This window comes from Athene noctua, chromosome 9, assembly GCF_965140245.1.
Source record: "Athene noctua chromosome 9, bAthNoc1.hap1.1, whole genome shotgun sequence".
NCBI classification, from domain to species: domain Eukaryota; kingdom Metazoa; phylum Chordata; class Aves; order Strigiformes; family Strigidae; genus Athene; species Athene noctua.
In genome coordinates this window covers 5,681,828-5,701,942 of record NC_134045.1, presented here as the reverse complement: position 1 = coordinate 5,701,942, position 20,115 = coordinate 5,681,828, and the positions used below count along the sequence as shown (strand labels likewise).

The window sequence follows — 20,115 nt, the reverse complement described above, 5'->3', positions numbered from 1 at the left end:
GCCACATTCATGGCTTCAGGAGAGGTTTCACCTTCTGGGAAGCTGCTCCCCAGCCTGACCTTGAGGTTTTCCTCCCCGGTGAGGACCCATGTCACTGTGCCCACTCACCCACACAGCCTTGGCATCCCCTTCTGCCAGCCAGCCTTTTTGCACCACAGTTCTCCAAACAAGAGCTGCTTTTGGGCTGCAGGGACCTTGCTCCTTTGGTGACCCTCCAAAGTGCTCCCAGCTCTTCTGATGCCTGGTGTTCTGCATCCCCAGTCTCCCTGGGCATGTGTGGTGCCCGTGCCAGGCTTGCTTTGCCAGGCCAGCATCACCCTCCCATCGCCTGTCTCTCCTGTGCTCATCACAGGGTTTCTACCTCGATATTAGGGTGATAGGGACAAAGGAAATGTTGCTCCTCCTTGGCCACAAGACAGATCTCAGGGGAATCCAACTGGGCCACGGTCCAGGTGACATCCTGCCGCCTCTTCCCCCAGGGGAGAGGGCAGTAGGTCACAGCGGCTGTGACCTGGTTCCTGTCCTGTGTTTCCATCCTGCTGGGGAAGGAGCTTGCAGAACAGAGCATGTTGCCAGCCTGGGGTTGCTCAAGAGGGTTGGGGCCAGGAGGTGGAGGAGGAGTCCTCCAGCTGAGACAGCAAGAGGAATTTGGAGTGGGGCAGATCATCATGATGCTACTGGAAGGTGACCAGGGCACACCGGCGCTTGCAAGACGCGCTCTGGATGGCTCCAACTCATGAACAAAGGTGGGGTTGTGCTATCCCTGGTGGGAACGGTGCTTCTCGTGTGAGGTGGTGGGGCTTCGTGGCAACCATGAGCCCAGGACCACAGGTGGTCCCCACTGATGTCAGTGGGGACATGCCCATGTAGCACGAGGCTGGAGCCAACCTTGGAGCGTGGCAGCAAAGAAGACCCAGAGCTGGGACAGTCCTGTGGAAAGGGCTGACAGGGTGGGATGAAGGGGCAGGGGACATCTTCCAGCACAGGCACTGGAGGGGGTAGGAGTGGGTCTCCACCACCAAAGTGCTACAGAAGAGGGTAGATGTGACAGCAAGTGAAGCCGGGCTCGTCCCCGCTGCCCCCAGCTCCCCCCGCCCCTGCCTGGAAGGGGGCCAGGGTGAGCTGGGGGCCAGGGCCGAGGGCTGGAGAGACAGCCAAGTGCGGGGGGCCGGGAGCCTGTCCCCGCCAGCCAGCCAGACGGCGGGACCAAGGACACGGCTGTCATCTCACCGGGGCCACGGAGGCATGGCAGGACGTCCCGCCGCGGGGGGGAGCAGGGTGCAGGCCCCCTGGGTGCCGGGGAGGGGAGACCAGAGAACCGAAGGGCCGCGGGCCAGCGCCTGAAGCGTCGTTTCGGGTGGCCTCGCCATGCGCGTGGCCGCCGTGCCCCCTCGTGGCAGCAGGACACAGCTGGTGGCCCCGGGCTGGCGTGGCCGGGAGCCGCACGCCGGGGCTGGGCCCGGGCGTGGACAGGGATGGAGGTGCCGCGGAGTATCCCGGCAGGGTCACCTCATCCCACCGCCAGCATCCTCCTGGGGGTGCAGCGCCCCAGGTCTGCTGACACTGCCCGCGGGGCCACCCGTGCCCCGGGTCCCCACCACCCAGCAGCCCACGGACCTGCCTCCGCTCGCTAAGAGGCCCCCCGGCATCCTGCCACCCCTCTCCTTCCCGGGGAGGCCGCCCCGGCCTGGTGGTGTTTTGGCGTAAGTCATTTGTGCGACAGCCAAGCCAAGCACTTCAGGCGCCGCTCAAGGGCAGCGTGTGCCCGGGGCCAGGCCGGGAATCCTGGAAATATCACCAAGGCTGCAAAAAAAACCAAACCCGAGCTGGAAAAAAATAAACAGCTTGGCGGAGGCCTTCACTGGGGACACAACTGTCCCAAGTGCCACCAAACAGTGCGGGGTTGGGGGGGGGAATTCACTGGTATCCTGCCTCAGGTTTACCCAGTGATCCCTCAGGAGTGACAGTCCCAGGGTTATCACAAGTATAATGTCACTTCGGGTACCTGGAGCAGGTGGAAGGGGTCAGGCAGATGCTTTTCTACCCTTTTCTCCTTCCTGCTGTGCATCCAAGCAGCTCAGTGTCATCTTTCATGACCTTTTCATCCTCTCTTTGGGGACCCAAGTCAAGCACCCCGAGGGGACAAGAGGCAGATCATGTCTTGGGGCATCTCTGGAACACCTGCAGCTTTTGACCTGGCATCCCACTGTCCCCAAAGCCACCCTGGGGCCATCGCAGGCACCTCAAAAGCTGTGGCAGGCTGGCACTGCCCAGGTCCTCTGAGGCCACTGGTGGGTCCAGCCTTGCGGGAGAGGGACAACCCTGTGCAGAGGTTAGCTGGGAGGGTGAAGCTTCCCTGCTCGGTGGAGTTTTTCTTCATTCCTTGAAAGCCAGAGACCTGCTGCGTGGGATTCAGGGCTAGAGGCAGCACCAAGGTGGAGCTGCCGTGATGGATGATGTGACACAGTTCTCAAAAGCCTCTGCCATGGGTGATGGTGCCCAAAGCACTGCAGCTTGGCAGAGGGGGATGCTCAGAAATGGTACCCACCCACCATCTAGCACCCACAGGGAGCATTGCAGCCAGCACCCAGCGTGGGTTTTAACCCATGCCCATGCTGGCATGAGCCACACTGGGCCAGGAGGTAGCATGTTCCTGCCTGGACATCTCCCAGCGGGACAAGCAGATGCTGCCCTTGCTGTATTTCCACCATGAGGCAGCCCATCTCTGCCAAGCACAGGGAGATGTTGCCAAAGCTTGCAACTTGGCTAGGGCCAGGTTTGCAGGAAACCCCTGGACCCACATTGGGAGAGGAACCCTGCCTCAGACCCAGGTTTGGGTCTGGCTAAAACCCCCCAGGAGAGGTTTGTAAGGGAGAGGTGAGGCCGGGCACATCCTCTTTGATTTTACTGTGCTGTGGCTCCTGCCCTTGAGCATGCAGCCTTGAGCCTGGCAGCAGTCCTTGCTCCTTCTGGCAGGGTCCTCCCGGGTGTCCCAGTACAGAGGGGATCGCGCTGTCCCTGGGAGGGATGATGATGCCCTTAAGTCACAGGGCTGGCTGCTGCAGCCACGTGCTTGCTCTGGGCAGCAGGGCTGGGGAGGCAGCAAGGGGAATGCTGGCTTGGCCCAGGGAGGAGTACCACAGCACCCCAGCCTCTGGGGATCTGCAGGGGATGGGGATACTGAGCTCCCCAAGCACAGTCAACCCTAGGACAGCTGCAGCAGCAGGCAGGTCCTGCTCAGGACCATGGCAAGGGTTTCCCCAGGGATGCTGGAGGGACCATCATCCCTTCCCTCTTGCCACCACCCCTGGCACTGCCTGCTCCAGCCCACAGCATCAAGAGCCTCCAGCATCCCAGCCCAGCAGCAAGGTGACCCAGGTGCAGGGACGAGGGACACCAGCAGTGTGTCAGATTGCTTTATTGCCACAGAGGCCACGGGCCAGACCCAGTTCCCGGAGGTGGTCTGGGTCCAGCCCCTTGACCCCTCTAATACTGTTGACAAGGTGAACCCCAAGCCTCCACACCCACACATGGGCGCTGAGCATCCTCCATCCCAGCCATCATGGAGCAGCTCTGGGACATCACTCCCATCCTGCTGCCTGCACCTCCGGGAGCTGGAGGCCAGCAAGGAAAAGCAAGGCAAGACTGAGGGTGCAGAGTGTGCCAGTCCTGGAGCAGGAGCTGCTGCCACATCCTGCCCTGGGGGCTGCCCGGCAGTGGGGAGCAGCACGAGCCCCCTTCACCCCTCAAACCTCCATGCCGGGTGCCCGCCCCAGGCCCAGCGCCTGCACCAGGTCATCGCTGAGCCCACTCTTCAGTGTTCGTCTCACTGCGGGAAGAAGAGAGGGTGGCACTGGCAGCATGAGCAGGGCTGGCTGCCAGCGTCCCCATGCATTGGTGGCCTACCCAGACACAGTGACCCTGGCATGCTGGGGAGGGAAGGGGTGGCAGTGGGGTGCTGTGGCATGGTCTGGTCTCAGGGAACCTGCTGTGGCCTGGTGGGCTCAACAAGGGAGGTGGTCAGGGGGAAGGAGCCAGGCAGGGCATGTGGACAAAGACACAGAAGTGAGACAAGGCATGGGGACAGAGCATGGGAACAGAGATGGGACAGGACACAGGGACAGAGATGAGACAGGGACACAAAGATGGGAAAGAGCATCTGGGCAGGGCCACAGGACAGAGTACAGGGACAGGGCCACAGAGGTGGGACAGTGTATGGGGTCAGGGACACTGAGATAGGACTGAGTACAGGGACTGGGCAGAGCATGGGAAGATGGAGATGCAACAGGGCATGGGGACAGGGACACGGAGATGGGACAGAGTACAGAGACAGGGCATGGGAGCGGGGCCACAGAGCTGGGAGAGAATACAGGGACAGGGGCAGAGCATGGGGACAGAGATGGGCCAAGGCACAGGGACAGGGATGGGTCTTACAGGACTTCCTATTGCCACGGGACCTCCTGCGCTCCTTGTTGGCGCAGGGCCGAGGGTTGGTGTTGTGAGTCACCGATTTCACCAGCTGGTCCATGATTTCATCTGAAGCATCATCTGGGGAGCTGGGAACATCCTCCTGGGCTGGAGAGCCCTGTGCTGGAGTGGCATGCCCTGTCCCTGCATGGTGACAACAGGCATGCTGGCATCTGCCATGCCCAGCCAGCCAGGCATGCCTTGAGTGCCTCTGCCACCCCGCTCCTACCCCGGCTGGCCCGGCTGCGGCGGGCAGGGGCATCCGTGGGGGAGGTCAGCAGGCTCTTCATGCTCTCATGACCTGCTTCCATCTGCTCCTCAGGGCTGGTGGACACCACAGCAGGGGACGAAGTGCTCTCAGCAATGCTAGAGAACTTCTCGGTCTGCAGTGGGAGGAAGTGGGCATCAGGGACCCTGGGGGACATCACCTGGGGGTGGCAGCTAGCTGAGCGTCCCTGTACCTCAGTGATGAGCCGACCCCGGGTCTTGTTGCGCTCACGGTGGGCGGCCCGTTTCTTCTGCTGCTGCAGGACGCGCTCCCAGCAGGTGCGGTACTCTAGGGCGAACTCCCGCAGAAGCTTGCAGATGGGAGTCACTTTCACATCCCGCACCGTGCTCGCCGGATACCCCAGGTACAGCAGGAAGGAGTGAAACCTGCAGGGACATTGGTCACAGTGTGCCATCAACAGGACCACAGCCTTCTCACTGCATCCCCAGGACCTCGAGCCACCAACCTGTTGAGGACGCGCCTGTGCACCACCTTCAAGACGATAATGCGCTGGGTGCTGTCCTTGAGGAAGTCCGTCAGCTTGCTCTTCAGCACTGGCTTGGTCTCATGCTTGGCAATCACCTTCAGGTTGTCCCAGGAGGTCCTGCACCTCCGCTCCAGCTGCATCAGGCTGTTGGCCAGCTCATCAAAGTCAACCTGGAAGAGAAAGATGTCAGCCCTCGGTCACACTGGTGGAGCTGGGCAGTCATGGCACCCACACCCTTGTGTTGCCCAGGTGTCATCTGCCTTGTCTCACCTTGGCGGAGCGGGCGATGGAGGCAATCTCTGAGTAGAGGTCAGTGGTTTCTGGGAACTTCTCTACCACCATCTGGCAGAGATGGTGGAGCAGGGACTGCCGGTGCACTGTGTCCTTCACTTCCGAGACCTTCTCCAAGTAGCCCAGATCAAAGCCTCTGCTCTGAAACCCCAACGAACTCAGCAGGGTCTCTCCATCCCTCCTCCAGCAGAACTTCAGTCCGCAGACCCCACCAGCACCACCCGGCCTCAGGTGCCACCTCAGGCTTTCCATGGTCCCTCTTGGGTACCCATGTACCATGGCTGGTCCTGTCCTTGCAGCGCTCAAGACAGGCCACATCCCCCCACACCCTGCTCCTCACCTGGGAGCCGTTCAAGAAGTTGCCCATGGCCAGCAGCGTGGCCAGGATGCACTTGAAGGTGTGATTTCTGGCCAGCTGCTCCATGCCCACCTTCAGATCAAAGAGCGGCTCTGCAATCTCCTGGGTAAGGAGAGAGGCAGTGAGACCCCTTGGCCACCCTCTCCCTTGGGACCTTCAGCATTCGGCCTTGCCCTTGAGGAAAACCACCTCATGGTCAACCCAAGCCAATGCTTGCCTTGGTGACCTGCAGCCTGTCCCCAGCCAGGATGGCACTTCCTGTAAGTGGACATGGCTGGTCCCCACCAGGAACATACTTGGCCCAGCATTGCTGGGACTGGCAGCAGAGGGAGGGCAGGGGGCAGAAGCGGTACACAGGTACCTGCTCCAGGCTCTCATAGTCCAGCTTGAAGGCCCAGAGCTGGAGCCTGGCTGTGAGGTCACTGATAGAAGACAGGGCGAGCAGGAACTGCTCTGCAGAGCCCAAGGGCACATCAGGGTTGGCCAGTTGGGCCTCCTGGATCTTCTGCTTCTCCTCCTCGGTTGGGACCATCGTCAGGATTTTCTGGAGCAGGCAGAGAGGGATGTGTCAGACTCCAGACATGTCGCCATGGGCTGTGTCACCCCAGGACTGACCGGCAGTCCATGGAGGCCTCCTGGCCAGGGGAAACAACCCATACGAGAACCTCAAAGAGGCCAAGCTTCCCTCATGCCCACCTCAATCCCTTCCTTATTGACCGCAAATTCATCAAAGTTGAGCACGGCTGTCTTGATGATGTGCATGGGTGGCAGCACCGTGAGGCCAATGTTGATGGCATTGCTCCTCTTGGGGTCCAGCACCACCACCACCTTCTTCCCATCAATGGCTTTCTGCAAAGAGGACAGGATGGATGGGGACAGCCAGGCAAAGGGCTCACCGTCATGAAAACACCATGGAAATGGGGAGCTGATCAGGGTGAGCCAAACCATCAACATCCCCACCAGGCCTTCGGGCTGAACGTACCCATCTTCAGCATAGGGTAGGGGTGACAGTTCATGCCTAGGGTCCCCAGAGGAACCAACAACCTTCCTCCCACACCTCAAGTCCCCTTGGCTAATGAGTGCCAGCCCACTGGTACCTTTGAAGTTGGAACTTCCTTTGACCGTGACTCAAAGAGATGTTCCAGCTTGGCAGCATTGACCTCAACATTCTGCAGGGATGCCCACAGTGTTGCCTGACCGAACCTGCTCAGTCCCACAGTGCCATCCAGCTGCTTCAGCTCCTTCCAGAAGAGCTTCACTGTCCTCTTCTTCTTGGCCTGGGAGGGGCCATCCATTGCTGAGAGGCCTAGCGGCCCTGGTGGGGGTGGGCAGCCAGGGACTCCAGGAGGTGGGGGGGGAGGTGGTGGGCAGCCAGGGACTCCAGGAGGTGGTGGGGGAGGTGGTGGGCAGCCAGGGACTCCAGGAGGTGGTGGGGGAGGTGGTGGGCAGCCAGGGACTCCAGGAGGTGGAGGGGGAACCATGAGAGCTCCAGCCCTCGTTGCTTCGATAGCAGGAGGGAGGAAGGAGCCGTTGGCCACAGGCCCTGTGTCCAGGATGTCAAAGTCTTCTTCTTCGGCCAAATCAGTGAAGTCCAGGTCCTTGATCTTCAGCTGCATGGGGCTGCCCTCCAGGCGCTCCCACGTCAGCTCCACGTCCTTCTTGATGGGCATCATCCTGGTGTTCTCCAGCTTCTGTGTGTGTGTCTCGGCATCTACGCTGGACATGGCACGTGCCAGCTTGGCATGGGCACTGGCCACTGGCCCATCTGGAGCCCTGCTACGGAGCCAGGCACCCTCCTGCTCCTGGCTGCTACCTCCCTCGGCGTCCATCTCCACCTCACCCTGGACCAAGGGGGACAACGGGACCTCGGGGAAAACCTTCTCCCTCCCTGGCTCTGAAGAGCCCTTGGCATAAAGCATGTCCAGCATAAATTTGGTGTCAGAGGAGATGGTGCTGCAGGAGTCGGTGGTGTCCGGCCGAGCCAGGCGAGACCCTGCAGGGAGAGGGGGAGAGGCTGGGGCAGCCTGCTTGCAGGGAGCAAGTGCTGCTGGGCTGCATGTAGAGTTGGGGTCCTGCTCCCTGGTGGGGTGTGCTTGGATGCTGGCGTTTGGAGGGGGATGGGGAGATGCCACCCAGCTCTTCTATGGCTCTGGGTGTCACAGGCATGGGGGTGGGGGCAGAGGGGCCATGAACATCCACCCCAGGGACCATGATGAGCCCAGAGCTGGGAACACACACCCCAGCAGCACCTACTTATGCTGGGTGGCTCCATCCCAGGCTCAGGGGGTTTGATGTCCCTCTCCCACACGAGAGCAGCAGGATGCTCCAGCGCAGCATCACTGAGGACATCGTGCCGTCCCTTGGCCATGGAAGAGATTTTCTCCTTCTGAGCTGCAGCCAGGTTCTCCAAGAAGCGAGCTCTGCGAGACAGGGGAGGACGTTGACCAGGAGCAAGGCAGGGGTGGGGACAGTGGGCAAACGAAGCCAGGCCACACTGCACAGTCAGCCCCGCAACGGAAACCCCCTGCTCTGACCACACCACAGCGGGGACCCGGAGGATTCAACCTCCTCCGAGTCCTGCAGACAGGTGATGCCACCACGGCTTGGGAACAGGGATGCTGCAGCCCCATGGGAACCAAAGACTCGTGCCATCAGGGTGCCACCATCACCTGCTGGTCCCAAGGGACCTGGTGCTCACTGCAACCTTGTCCAAAAGCTGCAAAACCCAGGAGGATGCCCAGGCAGAGACTCGCAGGGACCCTCCTGCTCCTCATGCCCTGCGTGGCTGGAGCCCAGATGTCTCCAGCCAGGCACTGGCCCAAGGAAGCGCATGCCTGGAGACACACGCATGCCTTTACTTACTCAAACTTCCTCAAAATAGGCTTGTCCCCATGCAAGGAGGGGGCATCCTCCCGCCTGAGGGAAAACAGGGGTTAGCCCCCACTGGTGGCAGCCCCCCGGGGCTCGTGCTTCCTGCATGCACCTGCCTGGAAGCCCTCCAGCATGGGACCCACGTCCCACCATCACCCCAAGGTCCTGGGATTCATGGGGAGCCAGAAGAGCCCCAGCAAGTCTCCTCTTGCCCTGGCACTACATGGCATTGGGTGCTGGTGAAATGGGGCACTGTCCGCCTCCAACCAGAGCCACCCAGTTTGCCACCAGGATGGTGATGCCAGCACCCTGTCAGCTGCAGGGTGGGCTGTGCCACCCCCAGCAGGGACACCTCACCCCAGAAGTGGGGTATCAGAGGGTGTCATCACCCCATGGGGGGTGCGTGGTGGTAGGTGAGGGCTGGGGTCCTGCAGGCAGGGCTTGGAGGGGAGCGAAAGGGACTGGGGGCAGCAAGGTGGGTGCAAGGGGCAGCAAGTGGGGCAGGACAGTGCCCGCTCCCACTGGAGCATCACCCTGGGAGGGAGCACACACGTGCAGAGCCCAGGCACTTACCAGACAGGGGCAGTTTGGTGCAGCCTGCAAAAGGAAAGATAGAAAGAGTGGGCAGAGGAGAGGGCAAGCGTGGGCAGAAAGGAGTGAAGAGGAGCTGGAGCAGAGCTGTGTGCGCCCAAAAGATGCCCTGGAGCCCCTGGCCAGACCCCCTCAGATACCTGCTCCCCCATCACACTTCTCTCCAGTCCCAGTGCCTGCCCAGACCCTGTTTCCCCCAGGTGCACGGTGCACCCCACACTCCTGGGGCATCCATCCACTGCCACCCCAGGGGGACCCCCCCCGCACCCAGCCCCTCCTGGCTGCTTACTTGTAGATGCTGCGCTCGCCCAGGCCTGGGGGCTGCTCCTTCTCAGCCAGGGGGGAGGCCAGGGCTAGCCGCACACTGGACGCGCTGTTGTACACGCTGATGGGACATGGTCTGCAAGAAGAGGTGACAGGGACTGAGAGCAGGTCCTGCAGAGCTGCCCTCTGCCCCTGCACCGGGAACGGACCCAAGTGCTGCTCACATCACATCTCAACATCTTGACTATCCTGGAGGCATTCCCACTGAGGGCCACCTTCAGCCACACTTACTCTGCTGGGCTGCTCGGCATGGGGACAGCTGGGGTGTCCTCGGTGGGGGGCTCCTTTGGGGTGCCAGGGGACTCAGGGCCAGGCTCCTGGCAGCTGCCCTGGGATCGCCACCCGTGCCGGCTCTCATCTGTCCTCCTCCGCTCCTTGCGGCCCCCTGAGGGTGGCTCTTCCACACCATCCTCCAGCTTGAGAGCGCTCTGCAAAGGGGTTGGGGGGAGGCATAGCACCGGGCACGGCACCCCTGCCACCCCACACACCCACCCTCCCTGCTGCCACGGGACGTGGCGTGTGGCTGGGTCCCACAGGAGCCCCGCTCACTTCATAGAGCGCAAACTGCTGCTTCAAGTCGAGGTCGGTGCCCTTGCTGCCCAGGTACTGCTGCACCACGCGCTCCATGCCCTGCTGCTCCAGGCAGTCCGTCACGTCATAGAAGGTGTCCTGGTCCGGGAGGGCTGCCAGCGTCTGAGCGGGACCAGAGGGACACTGCTGGCACCGGTGTGACCCACGCCGAGCCCCGCCAGCGTGGCATCGCGGGGACATCCTGCCACCCCCCTACCCCCAGACCTTGTTGATCAGCGTCATGGTGAACACCAGCAGCTCCGTATCGGCCCCGTTGCGTTGCTCCAGGATGGCCATCAGGTTGGACCACGGACAGGCGCCTGGGAAAGGCAGCGTGTGCCAGTGACACGTGGGCCGGGGGGAACCACACATGGGCTGGGGGGACATGCCATCCCCAGCGGGGACTTCATGGGGGACAGGAGCTGCACCCACCTCTTGCACGGTCCACGGTGTTGATGGCATGGATGAGGAGCAGGGCGTTGGGCTCTGTGTACTCCACAAACACCAGCAGCAGCTTCAGCGCCATCTTCACCACCAGGCGAAACTGGGGCAAGGGACAGTGACTGGGATGGCAGCGGTGGCAGGGAGATGCCAGCACCACACCAGGGCACCGAGGGGGTGTCTGTGCTCATGCCCCAAGGCTGGGGGCTTTGCCATGGGGCCAGGGACCAGTCTGCAGCTGTGATGCTGATGACCAAGGGGCACCGGGAAGGGAACCAGGGACCCCCTTACTCAAGCTCTGTGCCCAGAAGCACAGTCACATAAGGACAGGGAGCTCTGGGGACCCTGGGTGACTTCCAAATGGGTGGGAGCAGGACCTGACACACCCAAAGATACCAAGGCACTAAGCCTGATGGTGGGGTAAAGCTCCTGAAGGATGGTGCAAGGGGACAGCCCCAGGCAGGGGTGCAGCCAGGGGCACAGGCAGCCCCCCAAGGGTAGCAGGGGCTTACCAGGCTTCCCGACAGTGTGTACAGCCACTGGACGGTCTCATTGTGGTTGATGACACCCTGCATCCCATCCACGAAGAGCATGATCTGGCTCAGGGCTGTAAGGCAGAGTGCAGGCAGGGTCATGGCACAGCAGGCAGGGCTGCAGCAAGGGTAGGGCTTTCCCATCCCTGTGCAGCATTACCACACCAAGGGCAAGGTCTGGCAGCTGCCCGCATGGCAGATGAGGCAAACACGCTGGCTCGCACCCGCTGAGTGCCAGCCTTCCTCCCCAGGGATGGGAGGTGCCCTGTTCCCAAATACCAACCCCGCAGAATGTAATTCTGGTAGTTCTGGTCGGCCTCTGCCCCCACTTTGATGAGGCATGTCAGCCCATCCAGGTTCACGAACTCCGGCACCAGGTCCTTGTCCTCCTGCGGGGTGAAGGCCAGGCATTACTGCAGCGTGGCGGGGCAGGGTGGGCAGCCAGCCCCAGGGGAGCCCCCCCGAGCTCCTCACCCTGCCAGCATCACTGTACCTGAAAGAGCTGCTTGAGGGAGAAGAGGGATCGCCGCAGCTCCGGCCCCTGCGAGTTGTACAGCTTCTCTGGAAGGAAAGGAGAGAGGCAGCGTGATGGCCTGACCTGCTGGGGCTCACTGCTGACGCGGGGCTCTGACATGCTCCCGTCTGTCTGGGAAAGCCCCACATCACTGCTCTACCCCTGTGCTGTCACCTCAGGACACCAGCGTTGTCCCCGGCTGTGGGACATGCAGGGCGGAAGCAGCTGCAGCTCCACAACTATTTATTCCAGATCTGCCACTTTCCTATTTCCTTTTTTTTGCCTTTTTTTTTTTTTTCTGCCCAGCAATGACATAAATATCCCCTCTGGTTTCCTGTGCAGAAATGAAACAGGAACTGAGCAGGAGGCTGAGCTACTTTTAGCCATCCCTTCACAGGCACAGACCTGGCACGGTCCTGGAGTCCCAGGCAGCCCCGTGGCTTGTGAAGAAATGCAGGATGGGGACGGGAAGGATGGCAGCATGACACCAGCTGCTCAGGGACAAAAGCACGGTCACTGGGCTGAAGGCTGGATGGAGACTACGTGCTCCTGGGGACAGTGCCTGCAGGCAGAAGCCAGCACAGAGCAGTCAGAAAGCCCTGCTCCAACGAGTGAAGACCAAAGGCATCGAGAGCCAGCACTTCCCGCATCCAAAAACTGAGTTATCTGAGCATCCTGAGCTATTTGGGCCAGTCTTAAAGCTCTAAGAAGCCAAAAGTGAGCTGTCCAAAGAGCCCTCCAGACATGCTGATGAAGGCTCTGTAAAACACGAGGTCCCAGCAGCCTCCTCCACTCACTTATCGGCTTGTCAGAGCAGCTGAGAGGGAAAGCAGAGCATCCCAGGGCTCAGCCGGAGCCTGGGAACCGCTGGCAAAGAGCATGACCCCGACCCCGGCCTTCCTGCCCCTTTCCCGCATCACTCAGCTGCAGCCCGGCATGGCCAGCTGATGCCTGGCCAGCATTGCTCTGCTCAGTGCTTGTCTTCTCCCCTACTAGGGAGAAAAAAGGCTGAAGACTCCTGAATATTTTGCAGGACCTCTGAGCAGGCTTCCCAAAGCTGTGGCAGCACTTTCTGCTGTGCAAGAGCTATTTGTATCCTGCAAAACTATATTTAGAGCTTGCTTGAATGACCCAGAATATGTGCAGCGGCGGTGGGCTCCCAGCAGAAGAGGCAAAAGTCCTGATCTCTGAGGATGGAGGGGATTAACCCAGTGAGTCCACACGAGTCTCATGGGGCCCATGTCCCCTGCACCTCCGGGAGGGGTTATGGGGCAGGAGCTGCCCTGGGCTGTACCACTCCCTCCCTCCATCACAAAAAGCCACTGGACATGCACCAGCCTGGAGAAGGGAACAGCCCTGACTCACCGATGATGGCGTGGACTCTGACAGAGAGCTGTGTGCGCAGGATCAGCGTTGGCCGTCTCCCCTTCCTAGGGCGGGAGGAAACGCTGTGTGAATGCCTGCAGCAGGACCACCACGGCCCCTCACCCCCCGACACAGCGCTCACACGCACGTGGGTCCCCATGTCCCATCTCTAGAGGGCTCAGGCACCCCGTGTGCCTCACCTGACCTCCTCGTAGAAACCCTCCAGGTCATCCTTCTGTTCCAGCAGAGACAAGTCGAGGTCCAGGTAGTGTCCAGAGGGTGAGACCTGCAGCGTGCAGTCCTCCAGCTGGGGATGCAGACAGCCTGGCTGAGCCCCTGTGCCTACCACATCCCTCCCCGCTCCCGGAGGATGCAATATCCCCAGGTCACCCTCCTGCCCACACCAAACCCACCAAGCAGCCACATCCTGGAGCAGGGTGGCAGGTCCCACCCTGTCCCCAAGTGCTGGCCCCGTGAGAAGATGCCCTGGCACCCTCCACCCCAGCCTGGGGAGAAACACTGGAGCCTCAGGTTGGGAAAAGGCAGAGTGAAGGCCACCAGGCTCCTCAGCAATCCCCTGGGTAGGAGCCACGGCAAGAGGCTGATCTGCTCCCTGGGGCTCCCATTAATCAGCTGGGTTGTTGACCGGGGCAGGATTTGCCTCCTCCCAGGGCTGGTCGCTTCACCTGGGCAGATAAATTGCCTCTATCTGCAGGGACTGGGTCTGCAGGAAGTGCCAAGGCACCCAGCCCAGTCAGGAACACCCCAAACAAGAGCAAATCCCACAGGAATGTCCTCCAGCTGACACAGCTTCTGACTCAGCCTGTAGCCTTCTAGCCTTTGTGGCATCTTCCAGCAGGATGAGGAAAAGCACAGCCTGAGGGCACCTTCCCCAGAAGTCCAAATATAGCACCCACGATGCACCCCAGCCAGTGAGCATGGCACCCAGAGGTGCTCCAGGCACAGCACTCACAAACGACCTGAGCCACCTGGGGCCCAGCAGCACCCCACAGCACCCAGGCAGGTCTCCTGGGTGAGCTCTGGATGGGACAGGACAATTTGCCCTCAAGGTGTGAGTAGAGGCAGAGGGAGGGCAGTGCCTGCCTGGTCTTGCCTGCACCCCTGTCACCCCAGCATCTCTGGACCTGTTCCTAAAGTGTCTGCAGCCCCCCCTCCTAGCTCATCTCACCTCTGAGGAACTGATTCTCCTTTCCAAATCTGCACAGAGTGCTGTGTAACCACCTATGGAGCTTAGGATGGGGGATAAAACCCCATTAAAAACCCCTGCCCTGGCCACCCTGGGGCAGGCTGGTGACCCACAGCAATGACTGGGTATGGCTCCTGCACCTCACTGAGGTTGCTTTCCATGAAAGCCCTATCTCCTTGAGTCACAAGATTGTGCAAGAGCTCACATGTATGACTTCACCACAGGCATGACGTTTAAAGAGGCAAAGAAAAAATGCCACATGCTTTAAATAACTAATGATCCTGACTAAGCCTCAGGATAACGGGTAATTTGGCAGGGCACTGCCGTTGGGTTGGACGCAGCAGTTATGTTGTTAGTGCCCTGCTCCTCCTCCTGTGGTTGCTGGCCACGCCAGCCGGCCATGGCAACGTGCACCAAACAGACTGCTGGCACCGGGCAAGCGCTCCTGGCTGCCAGCTCTGCTCCTGCTGTGGGTGTCACTAGCACTGACCCCATGCAGGGTTTGATAGCTGGGGAAAGTTTCAATTCCCCCACAGGGTCTCCTGGGCAGCCCTACATCCACTCGGGCATCCCCTCCTGCATCCTCCTGGGCAGCCCCTCAGGCATCCCTGCATCTGCCCAAGCATCCCTACATCCTCCCGGGCACTCAAACACAGCAAAGAGCATCTCACAGCTCCAGCCCAAAAGCTTTGCCTCCTCTGGGCTTTGCCAGAGCCCCGGCAAGCCGGAGTTAACATCCCCAGCTCCTACCGGAGATGTGACATGTCCCAGCTGGTGGGGGAGGCCAAGCCCCTGGGACTCGACCCAGCATGTTTCCCGTGTGAGCTTGGCAGTGCTCCCCACAAGGGATGCTCCCAGCACTGGGCCCGGGTTTGGCTGCAAGTTCCCTGGTGAGCACCAGCCCCCGGGGATGGAGACAGGCCTGTTCCAGGCTCGAGCTGCCCTGCCAAAAATCCCAGGGCAGCACTTCCACACCAGGGAGCACTGACTGCCCCGGAGCTGGGGTTACTCTGGTTATTTGGATGAGGGTTTTGCACCATGCAGGATCTGAGCCAGGACCCTGGAACTGTGCTGCTGAGGATGGCACACTGGGGTCACGGGGTACTCTTGGTGCAGGGCGGCCGTGATCCATCCACCTCCTGCCTTGTAAAACCATTTTAAAATTATCTGGGCTTTGAGGGTCATGGGGACTCGCAGGCAGAGTGGAGCTGGGGGAGGAGAGGGTCCCACGCTCCCACCTCCAGCCCACGGCTCTTGGGAGCCCCAGCCACCCGGCAGCAGCACCGACGTCCTTCATGCACCATGTGGGGAGGGTTTGGGGTCTTGCTGAGGACAAGATGCTGATGCCAGCACCAGTGGGGGACAAGGACCCCATGGCCTGGAGAAGGTTTTCCTGCCCATGTTAAAAACCACTGATGCCTCAAACCTGAGACATGGGAAAGGTGGAAACACATGCATCTCCCTGATCCTACCAACAACATCAGCCATGGCTGGCTTCAAAGCTCAGCAAGGACACACGTGCCAGGCAAGGGAGCCCCCAGGGAAAGCCAGCTCCCCCTGGAGTGGGACTGTTGCCCCCCAAACCACGGGGGTGAGATGGAGACATCCTGGACCCACAGCTGAACTCACACCACCCACCACAGAATCACATCTTCCTGCTCACCCCTATCATGGCATTCCCACTAGGGAGGATACTCTGAGGCCAGGCAGCGAGTATTCTCTTTATCTGCCAGCAGAGGAAACACTTTTCCTCCCCTCTCTGATACTTTATTTTTGTAGTAACCACAATTTCCCAACATCACTGCGGCTCTTCTAGGAAGGCTATGGGGAAATTACGAAGAAAAAAAAAAGAAGTGTTATTTGCTCCAGCTGAGGCAGAACTGGAGGCAGCAATTAAACATAAGGCACCAGCAGGTCAGAAATGCCCAGCACCGAAGCCTCTGCTCACCCTCCCAAAATACATGTGGATTGATGGTTTATAGAGCTATGCCGCAGGAGCAACCGCAGCCGGCAACCAAGCATGCTCACCACAATCTGGTTTCACAGCAAAGAGAGGCGTTTATTGCCAGGGCAATTGGTCACTGGCTCCTGCCTGCTCCTGCCTGATGGATGGCAGCAAGTGGATGGGAGCCCTGCCACTGCCTTATCACAGGGGATAAAAAAAAAAAAAAAATACCCTAGGCCAGGAGAGGTCACCCAGAGCTGGCCCAGAATTGCACACTCGCTCGCACACGTCCCTCTCAAAGCTCCCCCAGCCAGGCTTGCTGCTCACCAACACATCCCTTGTTTGTCAGCAGCAGCAGGAGGACCCGAGCCCTGGTGAGCTGTTGGTGTCCCAGCAAAGCCGCAGCACAAACACCTGGCCACAGCTCCTGTCCCAGGACCTGTGCAAGGACTGTGCCAAGAGACGGGGAGCACTGACAACTCCAAGCGTTCAGCAAGAATCAAGGCGGTTAAGTCGAGGGGATGGCAGCACCGCCAACAACCCTGTCTCATCACTTTCGTGCCTGCCAAAGGCACTGAGGGGCAAAGACCCTCAGTGAAGCTCCCCTTGAGCTGGTTAGGAAACAGAGGACAAGCAGGGCTGGTGGCATGGGGCTTGTGCACTTCATGCGTGCACCAACATCACCTCAATGGTTCTTGTCTATCAAGCCCTAGAGCTTGCGGAGAGCTTATGGCACTGAGGCGGTCCCCAGGTTTCCAGGGAGGAATTGGAAAGCAAAGCTCCAGCCCGATGGGTTTTGCAATTGTTTGGAAAAATCCCTAGATTGAGAGGTGAGATCGTGCCGGAGGCAAGGGAGTGCAGTGGCCTTTGGGGACTGAGGTGACAGCCAAAAAAAAAATCTGCCCTGCAAAACCTGCCTGCAGACATTCAGAAAACCCCACACCCAGTGCAAGCATCACCCAAGGGTACTAGAAAAATGCTGGAAAGCAGGAGAAGATAGTATCGGCCTGGAGCTGAACAATGCGATGGCGGCAAACAAAGCGGGAAGGTATTTTCAAGCACAAAGAAGCTTTCCGGAGCACACGGAAAAGTCATCATCAGCAGGTCACACTCAGGGAGAGGAAGCACTGAGGGTGTCACGGGGCAGGACAGGCGGTTCAAGGCAGTGATGCCGGCACAAGAAACCTCCTGTTCATCATCTCTAGGCTGTTCCCAGCCCAGGGAGCACCTTTCTTACCCCCAGGGAGGGCAGAACCCAGCTGGTCCCCCATGGCAGCTCATCCCCTGGACGCCTGCGGTTTGGTTCTGCTCTGATGATGTGGGGACCCACAGCTCCAGCTCCCTCACAGCCACTGCATCCTCCTCCCAGTGCTTTGCAGCTCTGGGCACACTGCCCAGCAGGACAAGCCTGGCACCGGGCATCCCCAGCTGAATTTTTTTACAGCCAGTTCCTTGGGAAAAATCCGACTGTTCATTTACTAATTTTAGGTCACTGAGTAATAGAGCCGAGCGCTACCTGGCACAAAGGGCACCAAGGGAGGTTTCGGCTGGTCGTGTCAGGGTAACGATGTCTGTTGGGTCCTGGGTGACAGCTCCAAATTTGGACTGAACCAGGTGGTTCAGGAGACCAACTTCACTCCGCAGGGTGCAAATCTTGCTGCAGGAGGCTCCAGACAAAGACATCAGCTCATGCAAACCCCAGACAGTGTCCCAGCTTGTCAGACCAGGATGTATCGCAGCCCTCACTGGCTCAGAAAGCTCTTGTAATAAAGGCAGTGTGGTTTATAATCTGTATAACTATATATAACTGTATAAACCAGATTCCTGGTTTATAAGCCCAGCGCAGGGTCCTAGTCACTTTGCCTGCAATTTTACCAAGGGTCATGGGGTGATGCAGGGAAACTACAGAAAAAAATATCCAGAGCTTGACTTAGGCAGAGAACAGAGCCTGGAATCTCAGGATCAACAAGCCTCTGCTGGGCACAGGACTTCCTTGCAATGCTCCTGCCCTCAGGAAAGCCACATCCAGCCCCCCCCATGCCACCACGGCAGCACCCCAGGCTGGCGATCCCATTACAGCCAGCTCCTGCCCCGGGAGGAGGGCACGTCTGAAATTTGAGTTTGCTCCATTCGTCATGTCTCAGGGCTGTTTGTTCCCAAACAAACTCTGTTTAGTCACCACCTAAAAATCCCATGACGGTGACAACATGGGGCACTGTTTCTTTGCTCCAAGAAAAATGAAAAAGCGGATAAAAGGGAGGATTTTTTGGTGCAGGAAAAGGTCGAGACCTCTCCCCTGGCAGGCCAGCAAGCTCAGTCCAGGCACACCGGGCCCATTTCCCCCTCCTGCTGCCCCCATCTCTCCTGTCCAGCTCCAGACAGGGCACACTCCCGCTGCCTGCCTGGGTTTCTGGCTCCCTTGTCTGTGCTCCAGCAGTGCTGCGAGACAGAGATGCTCAAGCCATTGCCAAAGTTCTGCTGGGTCTCGCGTCCACAAGGATGAAGACAAGCCCGTCCCCATCCTGTAAAGGATGCTCTGAAAGCACCGCGCCAACTGAGGGTACCCAGGAGGGAGGGTCCCCCCGTCTGCTATTTCCCAGCCCGGATCAGGCCTGAGGGAACAGAAGCACGACACGGCGCCTCACTTGAGCTTCAGCCTCCTGCCTTCCTCCTGGCCGGAGGAAATTGCTCAACACGAATTTCCGCGCCGCTCTTTGGCGGCAAAGCTGCCGCCGAACCGGAGGGGCGCGGGGCTGGCGAGCCTCCGGCTCCACCGCCACCTCCTCCCCGAGGCCCACGGGCGGCAGCGAGCGGGGCCGTCGGCCGGGGCCCCGCTGCGGGGGAGCCGGTGCGCTCCCGCCGAGGCTCAGCCCCGCTCCCGGTAGCCGGCGTGGAAAGGGAGTGCCGGGGCGGGAGCTGCTGCCTGGCTCAGCCCCGACGGCGCGGGGATGGGCGCCTGCCCTCGTCCTGCCTCCCCCTGCCCGGGCTCCTGCCTGCTCGGAGCGGGCACATCCTCTTCCTCCCCGCCGACTCATCCGGGGCCGGCCGAGCGCTGGCATCTCCCGCAGGGGCTCCCGGATTCCACCGTGACTCACCCCGGGAGCGCTGCCCGTGCTCCGGCAGGGACACGCCGCCCCGTCCCGCTCCTTCCAGCCGACACCCCCTCCCGCCGCCGCTCCCCGCCCGGCGCCTTCCCCGCCCGCCCCCGGCTCCCCCTCACCGGCAGCGGGGCCCCAAGCAGGCGGTGCAGGGCGGGCAGCTGCACCCCCAGGGCCAGCGCCTCCGCCACGGCGTAAACCGGGGCTCTCCGCGGCTCCGGGAAGCTGCCGCAGCCGAAGGGATCCGCGTCCTCCAGGTACTGGAGCCGGCACGGGACCGCCGCCTCCGCCATGGCAGCGCCGCCGCCCGCGCCGCGCCGCCCGACGGGGCGGGGCCACACGGACCACGGCCCTCTCCGACCACGCCCCCTCGTTGGCCACGCCCGCCCGGGGCCCGCCCCCCCCGGTCGCGGCCGCCCGGAGCCCGGCGCGCCCTCCCGCGGGAGGCCCAGAGGGGGCTGCCCGCCCGCCCGCCCCGGGGGGACGCCGCTCCGCCGGGGTGCTCCGCCGTCACGGATGCTCCAGGCCCGCGGGGTGCCCGCTGGGGCCGCTCCGGGGCGGGGGGAAAGCGGCGGAGGGCTGAGCTGCCGTGCCCCGGGCAGCCCGGCGTGCAGCGGTGCCAGCCCGGCAGTGGGGCGGGCTCCGAGGCCGGTGTTGGTGCTGACGAGGGCGTCCGAGATGGATCACGTCGTGCCCCTGACCGCGGGGGGAGCCGGGACCCCCGGCAGAACCCCGGGGGTACCACGGCTGCACTGGTAGGGGGACTGGGGACACGGGGAGGTCTC

The 20,115-nt window shown here is 61.0% G+C and overlaps 1 protein-coding gene across 1 annotated transcript; it reads right to left on the bottom strand.

Annotated features, from left to right (window-relative positions):
- Window positions 1-3,411: 3,411 nt before the first annotated feature.
- Window positions 3,412-19,632, bottom strand: FHOD1 (formin homology 2 domain containing 1). Its single transcript, XM_074913484.1, has 22 exons — window positions 19,453-19,632; window positions 13,281-13,387; window positions 13,081-13,145; window positions 11,695-11,762; window positions 11,485-11,590; window positions 11,181-11,275; window positions 10,660-10,771; window positions 10,453-10,547; window positions 10,207-10,350; window positions 9,889-10,085; window positions 9,623-9,733; window positions 8,125-8,291; window positions 6,969-7,864; window positions 6,568-6,720; window positions 6,233-6,415; window positions 5,854-5,973; window positions 5,493-5,654; window positions 5,202-5,392; window positions 4,929-5,121; window positions 4,697-4,850; window positions 4,435-4,611; window positions 3,412-3,829 (listed from the first exon to the last, which is right to left on the bottom strand). The coding sequence occupies exons 1-22, from the start codon at window positions 19,621-19,623 to the stop codon at window positions 3,747-3,749; spliced, it is 3,750 nt and encodes a 1,249-aa protein (XP_074769585.1). The 5' UTR covers window positions 19,624-19,632; the 3' UTR covers window positions 3,412-3,746.
- Between the last annotated feature and the right edge of the window lie 483 nt (window positions 19,633-20,115).